The sequence below is a fragment of the Mobula birostris genome, chromosome 8 (assembly GCF_030028105.1).
Source record: "Mobula birostris isolate sMobBir1 chromosome 8, sMobBir1.hap1, whole genome shotgun sequence".
NCBI classification, from domain to species: Eukaryota; Metazoa; Chordata; class Chondrichthyes; order Myliobatiformes; family Myliobatidae; genus Mobula; species Mobula birostris.
Genome location: NC_092377.1, coordinates 56243808 through 56262754, shown reverse-complemented (window position 1 = coordinate 56262754; position 18947 = coordinate 56243808). Strand labels below are relative to the sequence as shown.

The 18947-nt window shown below is 41.4% G+C and overlaps 1 protein-coding gene across 3 annotated transcripts in view; it reads right to left on the bottom strand.

The window, feature by feature from the left end:
• erlec1 (endoplasmic reticulum lectin 1) overlaps nucleotides 1-18947 on the bottom strand; it is a 34581-nt gene extending 15634 nt beyond the window's left edge. The window contains exons 1-8 of one of the 3 annotated variants that reach the window (XM_072265202.1): nucleotides 18894-18947; nucleotides 14210-14314; nucleotides 12826-12906; nucleotides 11711-11788; nucleotides 11560-11626; nucleotides 8325-8377; nucleotides 4277-4500; nucleotides 3977-4115 (exon numbers count right to left, since the gene is read on the bottom strand). In XM_072265202.1, coding sequence (XP_072121303.1) covers nucleotides 3977-4115; nucleotides 4277-4500; nucleotides 8325-8377; nucleotides 11560-11626; nucleotides 11711-11788; nucleotides 12826-12906; nucleotides 14210-14314; nucleotides 18894-18911 — 765 coding nt within the window. In that variant the 5' untranslated portion in view covers nucleotides 18912-18947. Of the gene's footprint in view, nucleotides 1-3976; nucleotides 4116-4276; nucleotides 4501-8324; nucleotides 8378-11559; nucleotides 11627-11710; nucleotides 11789-12825; nucleotides 12907-14209; nucleotides 14315-18620 lie in introns of all 3 variants that reach the window. The other 2 variants (XM_072265200.1, XM_072265201.1) reach the window with 2 other exon arrangements.

The window sequence follows — 18947 nt, the reverse complement described above, 5'->3', positions numbered from 1 at the left end:
TTGTACATTAGAACTTCCAAGACTATTACCAGAAATAGGAATAAATAAAATAACAATAATGTTAATTAATTAAACCATTTTTTGTACAACAGATCAAAATATAATTTCAGCAGTGGGTACATTTTGTTGATACTTCATAGAATAAAATTCTTGCCAGCTTCCAAAGCAAATCGTTGTTAGAATATACTGGAGGGAACAAAAACCCAGCATAGCATCAATTAACTTCCTGTTCACCTCAAATTTCATGGGCTTAGTTTTAAAATCAGATACCGATATAGCCTTCGATGGATAACTGATTGTCATGTAAGATAAAAAAAAAACTGCAGAGGTTACAGGAAAGTAAACAGAAGGTAAATAGGAGTAGTGGCCTTGAGCTGAGGTGAAGGTGATTGGCTGAATAACCTCCCTTTGCTGTAGTACACATTTCCCAAATATAGTTGTAGGAAAATGCTTGTGAACCCTTTGCAATTACCTGGTTTTCTGCATTACTCATATAATGTGGTATGATCTTCATCTAAGTCACACATACAAAGAGAAACATATTCTGCCTGAACTAATAACATACAAACAATTGTGCTTCTTCTTGTCAATACTAAGTACACTATTTAAACAGTGACAATCTAGGTTCAAAGAAGTATGTGAACATCTGGGGTAATGCCTTCTGCAAAAGCTATTTGGTGTTCCAATCACTGAGATGGGATTGGAGTTGTGGGTTGTAGAGGTGCCCTGCTCTATATATAAAAAAAGACATATAACGTCAGATTACTGACGGAGCCTGATCTTCGAGAAAGATCTGCCTATGTGCAACATGCCTCGATCAAAACAATTTTCAGAGGATTTTAGAAGAATTGTAGAGATGTATGAAGCTGGAAAAAGCTACAGAAGCATTTCTAAAAACCTGAGTGTTCATCAGTCCACAGTAAGAGAAATTGTCTAGAAATGAAGGGAATTCAGTACTGTTGCTACTCTCCCTAGGAGTGGGCATCCAGCAAAAATCACACCAAGAGCATAACGTGCAATGCTGAAGGTGGTGAAAAAGAACCCAAGGATAACAGCAAAAGACCTGCAGAAATCTCTAGAACTTGCTAAAGGCTCTGTTCATGTGTCTATTATAAGAAAAACACTGATCAAGAATGGTGTTCATGGAAGGACACCACGGAGGAAACCACTGCTCTCCAAAACACATTGCTGCACGTCTCATGTTTGCAAAAGAACACCTGGATGTTCCGCAATGCTTCTGGGACAATGCTCTGTGGACAGATGAGACACAAGTCGAACTTTTTGGCAGAAGTGTACACTGCTATGTTTGGAAACCTTTTCCCCACTGTGAAGCATTGTGGAATGAGTATCATGGTTTGGGGCTGCTTTGCTGTCTCAGGGCCTGGATAGCTTACAATCGTTGAGGATACAATGAGTTCAGATTTGTATCAGGAAATTGATGAGGCGACAAGACAATGTTCTGAAACACAAGAATAAATCAACACAGAACGGTTTAAAATAAAAAAATCGTGTTTTGGAATGGCCAAGTCAAGAGTCCAGATCTTAATCCAATTGAGAAGCTGTGGCATGACCTCAAGAGGGCTGTTTATGCAAGGTAACCCAGAAATATTGATGAGCTGAGACAGTTTTGTATGGAGGAATGGTCTAAAATTCCTCCTCACCGTTGTGCAAGTCTGATCAGCAGCTACAGGAAACGTTTGGTGGAGGTTATTGCTGCTGAAGGAGATTCTACCAGATATTAAATACAAGGGTTCACATACTTTTTCTAGCCTGCACTGTGAAAGATTAAATAACGTGTTTAATAAAGGCATGAAAAGTACATTTGCTTGTGTGTTACTAGCTTAGGCAGATTTTCTATTATTGTGACTTAGATGAAGAACACACCACATTTTATAAGTAATTAATGCAGGGAGTAAATAAGGTGCTTGAGGAGTATAAGAAGTGCAAGAAAATACTTAAGAAAGAAATCAGGAGGGCTAAAAGACATGAGGTTGCCTTGGCAGTCAAAGTGCAGGATAATCCAAAGAGCTTTTACAGGTATATTAAGAGCAAAAGGATTGTAAGGGATAAAATTGGTCCTTTTGAAGATCAGAGTGGTCGGCTATGTGCGGAACCAAAGGAAATGGGGGAGATCTTAAATAGGTTTTTTGCATCTGTATTTACTAAGGAAACTGGCATGAAGTCTATGGAATTAAGGGAAACAAGTAGTGAGATCATGGAAACTGTACAGATTGAAAAGGAGGAGATGCTTGCTGTCTTGAGGAAAATTAAAGTGGATAAATCCCCGGGACCTGACAGGGTGTTCCCTCAGACCTTGAAGGAGACCAGTGTTGAAATTGCAGGGGCCCTGGCAGAAATATTTAAAATGTCGCTGTCTACAGGTGAGGTGCCAGAGGATTGGAGAGTGGCTCATGTTGTTCCGTTGTTTAAAAAAGGATCGAAAAGTAACCCGGGAAATTATAGGCCGGTAAGTTTAATGTCGGTAGTAGGTAAGTTATTGGAGGGAGTACGAAGAGACAGAATCTACAAGCATTTGGATAGACAGGGACTTATTAGGGAGAGTCAACATGGCTTTGTGCGTGGTAGGTCATGTTTGACCAATCTATTGGAGTTTTTCGACAAGGTTACCAGGAAAGTGGATGAAGGGAAGGCAGTGGATATTGTCTACATGGACTTCAGTAAGGCCTTTGACAAGGTCCCGCATGGGAGGTTAGTTAGGAAAATTCAGTCGCTAGGTATACATGGAGAGGTGGGAAATTGGATTAGACATTGGCTCAATGGTAGAAGCTAAAGAGTGGTAGTAGAGAATTGCTTCTCAGAGTGGAGGCCTGTGACTAGTGGTGTGTCACAGGGATCAGTGCTGGGTCCATTGTTATTTGTCATCTATATCAATGATCTGGATGATAATGTGGTAAATTGGATCAGCAAATTTGCTGATGATATAAAGATTGGAGGTGGAGTAGACAGTGAGGAAGGTTTTCAGAGCCTGCCGAGGGACTTGGACCAGCTAGAAGAATGGGCTGAAAAATGGCAGATGGGGTTTAATACAGACAAGTGTGAGATATTGCACGTTGGAAGGACAAACTAAGGTAGAACATACAGGGTTAATGGTAAGGAACTGAGGAGTGCAGTAGAACAGAGGGATCTGGGAATACAGATACAAAATTCCCTAAAAGTGGCGTCACAGGTAGATAGGGTCGTAAAGAGAGTTTTTGGTACATTGGCCTTTATTAATCAAAGTATTCAGTATAAGAGCTGGTATGTTATGATGAGATTGTATAAGGCATTGGTGAGGCCGAATCTGGAGTATTGTGCTCAGTTTTGGTCACCAAATTACAGGAAGGATATAAATAAGGTTGAAAGAGTGCAGAGAAGGTTTACAAGGATGTTGCCGGGACTTGAGAAATTCAGTTACAGAGAAAGGTTGAATAGGTTAGGACTTTACTCCCTGGAGCGTAGAAGAATGAGGGGAGATTTGATAGAGGTATATAAAATTCTGATGGGTATAGATAGAGTAAATGCAAGCAGGCTTTTTCCACTAAGGCAAGGGGAGAAAAAAACTAGAGGACATGTAAGGGTGAGGGGGGAAAAGTTTAAAGGGAACATTGGGGGGGGGGGCTTCTTCACACAGAGAGTGGTGGGAGTATGGAATGAGCAGCCAGACGAGGTGGTAAATGCGGGTTCTTTTTTAACATTTAAGAATAAATTGGACAGATACATGGATGGGAGGTGTATGGAGGGATATGGTCCGTGTGCAGGTCAGTGGGACTAGGCAGAAAAAGCACAGCCAAGAAGGGCCAAAAGGCCTGTTTCTGTGCTGTAGTTTTCTATGGTTTCTAAAACCAAGTAATTGCAAAAGATTCACAAATCTTCTCTTGAAACTGTAAATATAAGTGTAATATCCAAAATAGCCAGGGACACAATAAAGTTTTCCTTAAGAGATTATTTAAAAATCTCATCTGTTGCAAAAAGTTACCTCTTGGATTCTTTGGTTATTAAAAGATGGCTTCATCATTTCTTCTTGCTGTTTTTCAAATTCTTCAAGGCTTTGAGGCTTTAATGGTGAGCCATGTAATGACTGGCAAAATATGTCATTAACTGGAGAGGTTTTAAATCTAGGCAAAATAAAAACAAGTCAATACTCACATATATTATCATAGTAAAAATATTGTAACAAGACTAATTAGAATAGACCAAAATTACTGCAAATTATAAAATGTATGTATTATAATATACTATGCAAATAAGTGTAAGACTAAACACTTAAGTATCTTACCTATATTTAGGATGGCTGCACAATAGTGGTGTCAATATAACTAATTCATATTCACATGTAGTGACCTCAGCAACAGAGAGGATCTCATGCTTGGCTTCAGGATGGCAGACATACATGACAGTGGTTACTCTTGGTTTGTTCTGTTTTAAGCTACAAGGTGTACCATTTCCCATTAAGACAGGGTAATAAGGAGTAATCTGTCCTTCAATATTTTTGGTGTGAACCTTGAAAGAAAAAAAAATGCCACTTTAACATATATTTTTCAACTCCGGACAATATTTTTCCCTGTAGTCCATAATAAAATACAATATGGAATCACATACCACTATACAGAAATAGATTTTTATATCGCAGTACAAACACAATCACAATAATAAATTTAAACACGAGGAATTCTGCAGATGCTGGAAATTCAAGCAACACACATCAAAGTTGCTGGTGAACGCAGCAGGCCAGGCAGCATCTCCAGGAAGAGGTACAGTCGATGTTTTGGCCCAAACCCTTCGTCAGGACTAACTGAAGGAAGAGCTAGTAAGAGATTTGAAAATGGGAGGGGGAGGGGGAGGGGGAAATCCAAAATGATAGGAGAAGACAGGAGGGGGAGGGATGGAGCCAAGAGCTGGACAGTTGATTGCCAAAAGGGATATGAGAGGATCATGGGACAGGAGGCCCAGGGAGAAGGAAAAGGGGGAGGGGGGAAAAAATTCCCCCCTCCGTAACTTCCGCCACCTCCAACGGGATCCCACCACATAGAAACATAGAAAATAGGTGCAGGAGTAGGCCATTTGGCCCTTCGCGCCTGCACCGCCATTCAGTATGATCATGGCTGATCATCCAACTCAGAACCTTGTACCTGCCTTCTCTCCATACCCCCTGATCCCTTTAGCCACAAGGGCCATATCTAATTCCCTCTTAAATATGGCCAATGAACTGGCCTTAACTGTTTCCTGTGGCAGAGAATTCCACAGATTCATCACTCTCTGTGTGAAGAAGTTTTTCCTCATCTCGGTCCTAAAAGGCTTTCCCTTTATCCTTAAACTGTGACCCCTCATTTTGGACTTCCCCAACATCGGGAAAAATTTTCCTGCAACTAGCCTTTAGAATTTTATACATTTCAATAAGATTCCCCCCTCAATCTTCTAAATTCCAGCGAGTATAAGCGTAGTCAATCCAGTCTTTCATCATATGAAAGTCCTGCCATCCCAGGAATTAATCTGGTGAACCTTCTTTGTACTCCCTCTATGGCAAGAATGTCTTTCCTCAGATTAGGGGACCAAAACTGCACACAATATTCCAGGTGTGCTCTCACCAAGGCCGTGTACAACTGCAGTAGAATCTCCCTGCTCCTGTACTCGAATCCTCTTGCTATGAATGCCAGCATACCATTTGCCTTTTTCACCGCCTGCTATACCTGCATGCCCACTTTCATGACTGGTGTACAATGACACCCAGGTCTCGTTGCACCTCCCCTTTTCTTAATCGGCCACCATTCAGATAAAAATCTGTTTTCCTGTTCTTGCCACTAAAGTGGATAACCTCACATTTATCCACATTAAATCCACTAAACACATCTTTCCCTCTCCCCCCTCTCCGCTTTCCGCAGGGATCGCTCCCTACGCGACTCCCTTGTCCATTCGTCCCCCCCATCCCTCCCCACTGATCTCCCTCCTGGCACTTATCCTTGTAAGCAGAACAAGTGCTACACATGCCCTTAACACTTCCTCCCTTACCACCTTTCAGGGCCCCAGACAGTCCTTCCAGGTGAGGCGACACTTCACCTGTGAGTCGGCTGGGGTGATATACCGCGTCTGGTGCTCCCGATGTGGCCTTATATATATTGGCGAGACCCGACGCAGACTGGGAGACCGTTTCGCTGAACACCTACGCTCTGTCCGCCAGAGAAAGCAGGATCTCCCAGTGGCCACACATTTTAATTCCACATCCCATTCTGGTATGTTTATCCACAGCCTCCTCTACTGTAAAGATGAAGCCACACTCAGGTTGGAGGAACAACACCTTATATTCCGTCTGGGTAGCCTCCAACCTGATGGCATGAACATTGACTTCTCTAACTTCCACTAATGTCCCAACTCCCCTCCCCTCGTACCCCATCCGTTCTTTATATACACACACACATTCTTTCTCTCCCTCTCCTTTTTCTGCCTCTGTCCCTCTGACTATACCCCTTGCCCATCCTCTGGGTTTTTCCCCCCTCCCCCTTTTCCTTCTCCCTGGGCCTCCTGTCCCATGATCCTCTCATATCCCTTTTGCCTATCACCTGTCCAGCTCTTGGCTCCATCCCTCTCCCTCCTGTCTTCTCCTATCATTTTGGATCTCCCCCTCCCACTTGCAAATCTCTTACTAGCTCTTCCTTCAGTTAGTCCTGACGAAGGGTCTCGGCTCGAAACATCCACTGTACCTCTTCCTAGAGATGCTGCCTGGCCTGCTGCGATCACCAGCAACTTTGATGTGTGTTGCCACAATAATAAATTGTCATCTTTTGTATAGTTTTGACAGAGAATCAAAAAAATCAAAAATGTAGAATTAATACATTATATTCCCCTACTCTCAGGCTTGAAGTTGGAAAGCATTTTAAACAGAAACCGATCTGAAATTATATGATCTACTATCAAAAAGTGAAAGCAAAGGATCTGTATTATGCCATGCTGCTGTCACTTACCTGACAGAATAGTACAAAATGTCCACGTATATAGGTTTACATTGCTAACTCAGTTTTAATAAATTTTAAATCATTCAGTAATTTGAATTTAAAAATTGATGAAGAAATGAATGAAGCAGTTCCGAATCACTGGACTTTCCAGAAGAATGCCAAAACAGGGATACCATTTAAAACAAGATGGCTTCTCACACAGAAAACTTGGCCAACATCAGGTGAAGTATGTAATCAGACATCACCTTCAATATTCGCCAAACCAGTGAGTGCTTAGGTTTTATTCCATCATATTAACACTGATTATTTATTCAATACTGGTAATTGTGGCGTTTCAAATGGTGTTATTTAGTAAACTTTAAGATACAATATGTTGGTTGTTTCAGAATCGTCACAGGAAACTTTATTTTTCCAAATTCTTCCAGAACTGTTTCTTAGAATCAGCTTATAAAAGGCAAGAAAGACAGAGGAGTTCCAGTGATTTTAAGTGGTTCATATTTTGTGTGCATGACTGAAATTCTCGCTTTTATAGAAATAACAATCGATTTTTCGGGGTGTAGTGGCAGCATCACTGGACTTCGAGGCGGATAGTGCAGAGTTTGAATCCAGTTGGGTCCCAACCTGGGCAGCAGCAGTACCTGTGCCGAAGAAAGGCCTGGCACTCTACTTCCATATCTTGCCACAATTACCCCATGGATAACTACACTATCCATAGGGTAGTCATCAGTCAGCCGCAACTCGACGGCACTGAAGAAGAACAAAAATATTAATTACCTTATCCGTAATAACACTGCTTAACCTCATCATATCCTTGACTGTTATATCTGAGATACTGCCTGTGCGAGTTAGCAGACCAAGAAACTAGAGGCTGTGAATCATAATGGTCTATGTTCTAAAACTTAGGAAAACTTTCTAAAACTTCACCCCTGGAAAAGGACCAACTACCTACCCTGTCTATGTATGTCATAATTTTGTATACTATAACAAATACTGGGAATAAACTAATGACATTTTAAAACTAGGATTTCTCATATAGGCAGGTAATACATTGTTTGTATCCAAATTAGCATCCAAAGGCTCCTTAATGACTCAAAAGCACCTAACATCAAACGTTTATACTCCAGCTAAGATCTACACACAGTATAATTATAACAGAGATATGGGAAGGAGACATGCAGGAGATTAATAACACCCAAAGTACATATTCTAATATCTTCTAAGCACCCTAACGATGTGAAAAGACTGTACAATACATCCTTTGATCAGTATGACCTTGTACTTGAACAACACTTGCACTTCTAACCTTGTACTTTAAAAAAAAATTACCAATGGAATGGGAATAAAAAAAAAACTACAAAAAGGCAATACTTTACTTACTTTCAATTTCTCAGTTTCTGTTTCGGATTCATCTGGCTGCACTGTGGTGGGATCTAGATGAAAAAAGAAACCCCAAAACGTGTCAGGATTCATCAATTATTCGAAAATAATTTTAATCAGAAAAGACCAGGAGAGTTCAGTACCCAGCCACAGAAAAATCCATCACGACTAGAAATTACCCTATGAATATATTGCACAATTACTGTTATTTTGAGCACAGTTCTCCGGGACACTCCATAATTTCCTCCAGCTTTTAAACTTCTAAACTTTTTTTTTCAATATATACATGCTGATATAATTCACAAGATTTTGGATACAAACATAGTAGACCAAGATGGCGCTGGTGATCAACGGCAACGTTTTTCATGCAGCACACAAAGCCAACGCCAGATATTCTGCAAGACCACAGAATTTACTCCTATTAGATATTCCTCTTTTCTACTGCTGAAAAAGCATATGGCTGTTCACTCCTATATTGTTTCTGGCAATATTCTACTATAGTAAAGGCACTACATAAATCAAATCTGTTAGGAACATAGTTTTCTGAAGTACCACTTGAAGTAATTCAGAATTAGGTTTAATATCACTGGCAAATGATGTGAAATTTGTTGTTCTGAGGCAGTACACTACAGTACATAATAACTAAAAATTACAATAAAGTTGAGCGACTGTACACCTGCCGGAATAAAGGAGGATGGGGACTTGGAAGCATCAAGGTCACAGTCCTGGAAGAACTGCAAAACATCCATGAAGACGGCCCCTAAGGACGACCTACTAGGGGAATATCTCAGACAGCAGGCAGGGGTCATGGAAATGGAAGTGGGTGAAGCAGAGCCAGAGGACCAGAGGTCATGGCAGGACAAGCCACCACATGGGATGTACCGTCGCCAGATATCAAAGGTGGCTGACATAAGAAAGTGCTACAAATGGCAGGGCTGAGGGACAACACAGAGGCACTGCTCATGGCTGCACAAGAAGCAGGAGTCTATCCACCAGACAAGACCCAAGATGAAGACTGTGCAAGGAATCCACTGAAGCCATCCAGCAAGATGCAAGATGGAGGCAGGGACAGCATACACTGAATGGCACAGCCAGGTTGCAGGAATTGTGTACAGGAACATCTGCACTGCGTATAGATAGAAAACGTGAAATACCCGAAAAGGTAATGGAGAATGACAGAACCAAGATACTGTAGGACTTCCAAATACAGACTGATAAGCAGGTACTTGCCAACCAACCAGACATAGCAATACTGGACAAGGAACTGAAGAAACGAATAGTAATAGATATGTCAATCCCAAAGGCCAGTAACACCAGGAAGAAAGAATATGAGAAGCTGGAAAAATACCAGGGCTTGAAAGAGCAGATAGGAAGGATGTGGAAGGTTAAAGCCAGAGTAATCTGGGTGGTGACAGGAGCACTTGGAGCTGGAGCTGTGACACCTGGAATGGCAGAGTGGCTCCAGCAAATCCTGGGAATAACATCGGAGATCTCCGTCCAGAAGAGTGCACTGCCAGGAACAGCAAGGATACTGCAGTGAACCCTCAAGCTCCCAGGCTTCTGGTAGAGGACCGGAGATTGAGGGAAAAATACATATACACATGCCCCATAAAGGGAAAGAAAATAAATTTTAAAAAATATAACTATATATAGATTAAATTAAATTAGCATTCATGGGTTCATTGTCCATTCAGAAATCCAATGGCGGAGGCAAAGCAGCTGTTCCTGAAATGTTGAGTGTGTCTCCAGGATCCTGTACCACCTCCTCATTGGAAGCAAGGAGAAAGAGGGCACGTCCTGAGTGATGGGCTTCTTTAATGATGGATGCCGTTTTTTTCAGGCATTGTCCATCGAAGGTCTCCTCGATGCTGGGGAGGCTCTTGCCTATGATGGAGCTGGCTGAATTTACAACTTCCTGAAGCTTTTTGTGATCCTGTGCAGAGGCCCCTCCATACCAGATGGTGATGCAGCCATTTAGAACGCTCTTCAAGGTACATCTGTAGAAATTTGAGAGTGTCTTTAGTGACATACCAATTCTCCGCAAACACCTAATGAAATAAAGCCGCTTTCATGCCTTCTTTGAGATTGCAGCAATAAGTTGGGCCCAGGATAGATTCTTAAAGATGTTAATGCTCAGGAACTTGAAACTCCTGACGCTTTCTACTTCTGATCCCTCGATTTCCCCTTCATGAGATCCACAATCAATTCCTTACTGATGTGCAAGGTATTTGCTGTGACACCACTCAACCAGCAGATCTATTTCACTCCTGTACACCTCATCATCTGAAATTCTCCCAAGAGTAGTTACTGTATGTCTTTGACTAGTTTATAGATGGTGTCTGAACTGTGCCTAGCCACACAATTGTGGATGTAGAAAGAGTAGAGCAATGGGCTAAGCATTCATCCTTGAATGCCGGTGTTGATTGTCAGTGAGATGTTATCACCTGAACAATTTGTGGTCTGCCAGTGAGTAAGTCAAGGATCCAGTGCAGAGGGAGGTAGAGGCCAAGTTTTTGGAGCAAGTTGATTAGAAGTGAGGGTATGATTGTGTTGAACTCTGAGCTATAGTCAATAAGCAGCAGCCTGACGTAGGTATTACTGTTGTCCAGGTGGTCCAAGGTTGAGTGGAGAGCCAGTGAGATTGCATCCACTGTAGACCTATTGTAGGAGTTGTTTCTAGCCATGACCAACCTCTCAAAGCACTTTGTCACAGTAGATTCAACTGCCATTGGGCGATAGTTGTTGAGGTAGCTCACCCACTCTTCTTGGACACTGGTATGACTGTTGCCCTTTTGAAGCAGATGGGAACCTCCAACCGCAGCAGTGAGAGATTGAAAATGCCCTTGAACCATCCTGCCAGTTGGTTGGCACAGGTTTTCAGTGCTCTGCCAGGTACACCATCAAGACGTGATGTCTTGCGAGAGTTTACCCTCCAGTGAGATGTTCTGACGTTGGTCTCCAAAACAAAGATCACAGGGTCACCAGATGCTGCAGGGCTTTGAAGCATCAGAATATGAATATGTATCTAAATATGAATTGGGGACAGAACAGAAGCAAATTATAACATTCTTGGTTACACTTATTACCTGAAACAATTATTTTTACTTCTTTCTCCTTCATGCTGATTTTGATCCAATTCTCATCAGCAGGGTAATTTTCCATAGGTTTTCCAATAACATTTGACAAAAAGAACATACTGTGATGCACAAATGAAAATTGCAGCAGATATTATTACCTTTGGTCTCAGAATCAGTTGGTATAGTCACGATACCAAGATAATATTCTTGGATATTAACTTTCTGCTAAATGAAAAGATACAAGAAAGTTAGCATGTGAAGCATTTAATAATTGGCAAAACCACTGAATGAAACAATTAATCACTGTACCTGTCCAGTTTCCTTTTCCTCGTGATATTGACGAATGTGTTTTCCGTGACACACTTCGTAAGTCCAGTAAGACTCAATCTGCAGCAGGTAAAAAAACTCTACTTCAGAAATGTTTAATTAGGAACATTTGCATAAACACAAATGGGTCAAATATATTAACTAAAAATTAAAAATGTATCAGCAAATAATTACAGTAGAAAACAAAAATATAACAGAATTGTGATCATTTAAGAGTAATTATGTACATTTTATTTTATTCTGAACTTCAAAAAAGCAAGAGAACAAAAGTTACCCAGCAGGCACAGCAATTAATCTGCACTCAGTATTTTTCCTGATTTTTGAAGGCAGTAGATAAATGCTTCATTGAAATATATTATAAAAATAAATTGTTTTTCTTAACAGTAAATAGTTAACTAGTTGTTACATCACAATTTTTTCCAGCAGGCTATACAACAGTTACCAGGTAAACATGCTTCATTTATTGGTAGCAAAGGAACACTGCATGTGTTAAATGAAAACTTTTTTCTAATCGCCCAGCATCTTTTTCTGATCCATAGCTTTCTCTGATAGCTCTAAATTGACTTGCAGAAATTTTGTGGTCAGTCTAAAAAATAATTGTAATAATGGGAGCAAGAAAAGGTCAGAGTCAGAGCAGATCCTTTGCCCCATTGAGTCCATGCCAATCATCAAGAAAGGGCAGCCAATTAGCCAAGTAATTTTTGTCAATCATCTTTGAATGTTTCATTATAAACAAGCAACTCTGTACTTCAGATGAACTATAAAATGTAACTGAATTAATATCAGCACTTCAATATTTTTGATTCTGGTATATTTCATGGGTAGAAAAATCAAACATCTAGAAGGAAGACTGGTGATATAAAGATGCACAGATGAAATACAAAATGCCGGTAGAGTACAGATGTGGGAAATAACTGCAGCTTCTTAATAATAATACAACTGCTAGCATATTAAAAAAAGTCACAATAACTTTCAACTTGATGGAGAAGAAAAAATATACTGGGAAAGCATGGCCAAGTGACAGCACTGCATATACCAGGAAAGCAAGTTTCTGCAGTTTCAGATGTATTCTATGAATTAATTTCAAGCAGTTTTACCCTGTAAGAGCAACTACTCTGCCTAAGGAGTGGTTCCAGTAGTTCACCAGGCCCATGACCTTTGTAATCATTATCTTCATCCTAAATAGAAAGAAGCAAAATTATCTACAAAGTAAAGCATTCATTTTATTGGTTTATTTCACCAATACAATTGGAAAGGACAGCAGTTTATCTGAAGCTACACTACCATATGACAGCATAAATGGTGTAATAGTAAATGTGGAAGCCAGGGCAACATACAGATGAAAACAAGGCAGGCACAAAATCAATTGGTCCATAGTTGAGAAGAGCCATTTCTGGAATTCCCCTGGCTACCCTTGCTGAGTGCATGTTGCTCGTCACTAACTGGAGATCAATCCTATCACTGTTCAAGTGGATGAAACGCAGTACGCAGACAGTCTTTGTGCTAGCCTTTGGATTTGACAGTTTCATGGAACTACACCAATAGCGATGTTAACATTATATGTAGACAGACAACAGCAAGTGATTTGCTTGTGAATTTACAGGCATTAAAACGGTAGTTCCAGGAGTAGTAAAATTACAAATGACTGTTAATTATGGTTAAAATACAAATGTATGTACAAAAACAATGAATAAAAAATTCTTTATGAATTACTTCATCTTTCATGGCCAAAGAATCATTCTCTAACATCTTACAGTTATGGTCACTTTACAGGAAGTGAGAAAGGCTCTGACGCAGCACATCTATCCTGATCCTTTAGTCCATCTACACTAATCCCATTTGCTTGCATAAATTCCATACTTTTTGAAACCTTGTCCATTTAAGCGTCAGTCTAAAAGTCTCAAGACGATGTGTTCAGACATTGGCGTATTCACACTGCATATTTCAATTAGAAATCAGTGGTCTGCATATATAGATATACAAACAAAATAAACACACTTAAAACGCAAATGAGGAAATCTGCAGATGCTGGAATTTCAAGCAACACACATCAAAGTTGCTGGTGAACGCAGCAGGCCAGGCAGCATTTCTAGGAAGAGGTACAGTCGACGATTCAGGCCGAGACCCTTCGTCAGGACTAAATGGAGGAAGAGTTAGTAAGAGATTTGAAAGTGGGAGGGGGAGATCCAAAATGATAGAAGACAGGAGGGGGAGGGATGGAGCCAAGAGCTGGACAGGTGATTGGCAAAAGGGATATGAGAGGATCATGGGACAGGAGGCCTAGGGAGAAAGGAAAAAAAATACACACACACACAAAATAAATAAATACATAACGGATAGGGTACGAAGGGGAGGTGGGAATTAAAACTTATTTTTAGTCATTATTTGCAGTTTGAACCAAATGCATTTCACAGTTTTCATGTAATATATCACAGCTGCAATAAACAGTAATTGTCAAAAACACAAACATTCAAGGCTTACCTGATCTCCATTACCAATCGAAGGTAACATACATTTGTATCTTTCATTGTGAACCGTAGTGACAATTATAAAGTCATCAGGTTTATACAGGCCGCCTGTTGTTGGCTGAAATCAAAATATGAAAGGTCAGAGCATAACGAGTACAACTATTCTCCCCATCAAACAGAACAACCGTGTCATATAATGTAAGCAGTTCTGCAACAGAGATATGGTATACGAGGGGTGATTGATAAGTTCGTGGCCTAAGGTAGAAGAAGTCAATTTTAGAAAACCTAGGCACATTTATTTTTCCTACATTTACACACTTAGTCCAGCAGTGATGGAGCATACGGTTCTTTCTTTGTGGAAGTAGGTGTCTTGGACCCCCAGAAGTGGTCCACAGCAGGGGTGATTGATAATTTTGTGGCCTAAAGTAGAAAGAGATTGAGTTATTAACTTCAAACTTTCTGCATTATCACTCAAAGAGTTGAACTGCACGTGCATGTAACGAGAGCTGTATAACTCATCTCCTTCTACCTTAGGCCATGAACCTATCGATCACCCCTGCTGTGGACCACTTCTACAAAGAAGGGATCCGTATGCTCCACGACTGCTGGACTAAGTGTGTAAATGTAGGAGGGGGCTATGCTGAAAAATAAATGTGCTAGGTTTTCTAAAATTGACTCCTTCTAGCTTAGACCATGAACTTATCAATCACCCCTCGTATGTGGCTAGCAGAATAAAACTAACCATATAACTGTTTTACATAGAACAGCACAGGTCTCTGGCCCATGATGTCGTGCCAATCCTTTAACCTAAGCCAGGATCAGCGTAAGCCTTCCCTCCCACATAGCTCTCCATTCTTCTTTAATCTATTTGCCTATCTAAGTCTCTTAAATGTCCATAATATATCTGTCTCTACCACCACCCCGGCAGTGGTCCATGCACCCACCACTGCATTAAAAAATCTACCTCTGACATCCCCCCAATAATTCCCTTCCAACATCTTAAAGATATGCTACCTTCTTTTAGCCATTTCCATTCTGCGAAAGTCTGCTTGTCAACTCGATCTATGCCTCTTAGCACCTTGTACACCTTTATCAATTCAGTTGTCATTCTCCTTCGCTGCAAAGAAATATGCCCTAGCTCACATACCCTCATAACACATGCTTTCTAATCCAAGCAGCATTCTGCTAAGTCAACTCTGCACCCTCTAAAGTCTCTACATCATTCTTATAATGAGACAACCAGAACTGAACACAATACTCCAAGCGTGACGTAACAAGAGTTTTATTGAGCTGCAACATTACCTCTCGCCTCTTGAACTCATTCCTCCAACTAAGGAAGACCATCACACCATAGACTTATTAACTTTCGTGGCAAGTTTGAAGGATTATGGACATGGACCCCAAGCTCCCTCTGTTCCTCACACTAAGAATCCTGCTATTAACACTGTATGCTGGCTTCAAATTTGACTTTCCAAAGTGACTCACTTCATACTTTTCCATGTTGAACCCCATCTGCCACTACTCAGTCCAGCTCTGCATCCTAGGAGCTAGGGCTTTACTCTTTGGAGAGGAGGATGATGAGAGGAGACATGATAGAGGTGTACAAGATAATAAGACGAATAGATAGAGTGGATAGCCAGCGCCTCTTCCCCAGGGCACCACTGCTCAATACAAGAGGGCATGGCTTTAAGGGGTGGGAAGTTCAAGGGAGATATTAGAGGAAGGTTTTTTACTCAGAGAGTGGTTGGTGTATGGAATGCACTGCCTGAGTCAGTGGTGGAGGCAGACACACTACTGAAGTTTAAGAGATTACTAGACAGGTCTATGGAGGAATTTAAGGTGGGGGGTTATATGGGAGACAGGGTTTGAGGGTCAGCACAGCATTGTGGGCCGAAGCGCCTGTACTGTGCTGTACTATTCTATGTTCTAACAATGTCCCATTGTAACCTTCAGCAACCTTCTGCACTATCCACAAAACTATCAACCTTTGCGTCATCTGTAAGCTTATTAACCAAAACTTCCACTTCCTCATCCAAGTCAGTTACAAAAATCACTAAGAGTAGAGCGTCCCAGAACAAATCCCTGGTCTAGAATTCCAGGCAGAATATACTCTATCTACTGGCAACCTCATCCTTCTGTGGGCAAACTAATTCTGAATCCACACAGCGAAGTTTCCGTGGATCCCAAGCCTCCTGACTTTCTGAATAAGCCTACCACAGGGAACCTTGTCAAATGCCTTACTAAAATCCATACACACCACATCCATTGCTCTGTTTTCATCAATATGTTTTGTCACTTTCTCAAAGCCACCAGGCTCATGAGGCATGACCTGATCCCACAAAGACATGTTGACTATGTCCAATCAGACTATGCTTTTCCAAACGTTCATAAGTCTTGTCTCTACGAGCCCTCTCCAATGGTTTGCCTACCGCTGACATAATACTCACGGGTCAATAATTCCCAGGGTTATCCCTATTAACTCTTTTAAACAAGGGAATAATATTTACTACCTGCCAATCCTCTGGTACTACTCTTGTGGCCAGAGAGGACAGAAGATCATTGCCAAAGGTGCAGCAATCACTTCCCTCACTTCCCATGATAATGTTTTGCAAGTCCCTTTGCAGCTGATTTTCAGAATTTGTTTCCCATTTAGAAAACAGTCTACACCTTTTTCCTTCTACAAAAATGCATGACCATACGCTTCCCTACACTATATCTGCCACTTTGCCCATTCTCACAATCTGTCTCTCTTCTGCAGACTTTCTGCTTCCCCAACAAAACCTGCCTCTCCACCTATCTGTGCATCCACACTTCTGTCATCTAAATCATTGACATATCATGTGAAAAGGAGCGGCCCCAATACTAAACCCTGTAGAACACCAATAGTCACCGGCAAGCAACAAGAAAAGGCTCCCTTTATTCCCACTCTTTGCTTCCTGCCAGTTAGCCACCGTCTCTGTATGCAGCTATTGTTCCTGTAATAGCATGGGCTCTTATCTTGTTAAGTAGCCTCATGTACGGCACCTTGTCAGAGGCCTTCTGAAAATCCATGTATAAAACATTTACTGAAACTCCTTTCTCCACCCTGCTTTATATTTCCTCAAAGGATTCCAATAGATTAGTCAGGCAAGATTTCTTCTTAAGGAAACCATGCTGACTTGGGCCTATTTTATCATGTGCCTCTAAGTACCCCAAAACCACATCATTAATAATGGACTCCAACATCTTCCCAACCACTGAGCTCAAACTAACTAGCTTAAAATTTCTTTTCTTCTGCTTCCCTCCCTTCTTAAAGAGTGGAATAGCATTCACAGTTATCCAGTCCTCCAGAACCATTCCAGAATCTAGTGATTCTTGAAAGATCATTACTAATATGAGGCCCCACTCTCTTCAGCCACCTTCTTCAGAACCCTGAGGTATAGATGTCCTCCCTTTCTGCAGCTGTGATGTTATCACCGATTAGCAATGCCACTCCCCCAAACTCTTTTAACCACTCTCCCCATCCCTTTTGAAATATCGAGACCTTGTCTTTGTGACAATAAGTCCCTGACAGGACCGCACTTGAAAAGCGCTATTATTTGACCCAGGCTTTAAGTCTGTTGCCCTTGTTTCTGATATTTCTCGCATTAAAATAGATACATTTCAACCAATCCAGCTGACTGCAACTCTTTTCCACTGTCTATTCTTCCTCACAGTCTGTACCTTTACAATAATTATCCTATCCTCTGTGCAATCACCCTGGTTCCCATCCCCTTGCCAACCTAGTTTAAACCTTCCCCAACAGCTCTAACAAACTTTCTTGCAAGGATATTGGTTCTCTTTTGAGCTCAGGTTTTGAGTATTATTTTGGAATTATTCAGTTTCAGGAATGTATATATAAAAGCAATAACGAAGCCCACCTTGGGATATAAATTTCACAGCGACATACCACAATATCATAAATTATGAATAGACTGTCTTATGATCAAATGCATTACATTGTCTGACAGAGTTTCATGGAAGCTTGCGCAATAAAGACTGTAACACTTTGGAGGAAACATTCCCATTAAATATATTTCACATACGCAGTGCATATTCATGCAGCAACTGAATAGAAATTAAACTGCAGTCAGTGTCCACTGTCATTCTCCCAGTTAAGAGGTAGTACCCAGTGGCATTAGTGCCAAATCTGGTTGGATGGAGTGAAGTTAAATGGAGTTTTGGCAACAACATGACCTTCCGACCCACAGCACTACACCACGCCACTGATTGGGAGTCCAGCTTCGGACAAGGTTAAGTGTGACTCCTCACTACTTAGTTGGATGATAGAGTCAGTCAAGCTTATAAATAACCTCTAAAATGCTGAGCAAGACTTTTTGAACAGAACTTAATCTAAACCTAAAGGCTCTCTGGGACCCTGGAGGCCGTGATAGCGACATACTGACCAGCGTGAACTCGGGCCCGGGCCATGTTATCCTGAAGGGGACATCATCGCTCAACACAGGGACGGTCCTGCTGCGGCTCAACCTGACCACGGCACCAGCCAGCAGCAAGAGCAAGAGGGGGAGCAGCCCGAGCCCGGAAGTGGAGCCCGAACCTGAGCCAGACCGCAGCCGCTCACACAACATCCTCACGGCAGTCACCCAGTAGTACTAACGATACAGCCGAGTCCGCGGCCAGGCGCCCCGCATGCCGACACTCCAGGCCGCCTTCACTACCTTCGGCGGTTGCTCCATCTGCCACGTCTACTTCCGGTACACCGGGACATTATC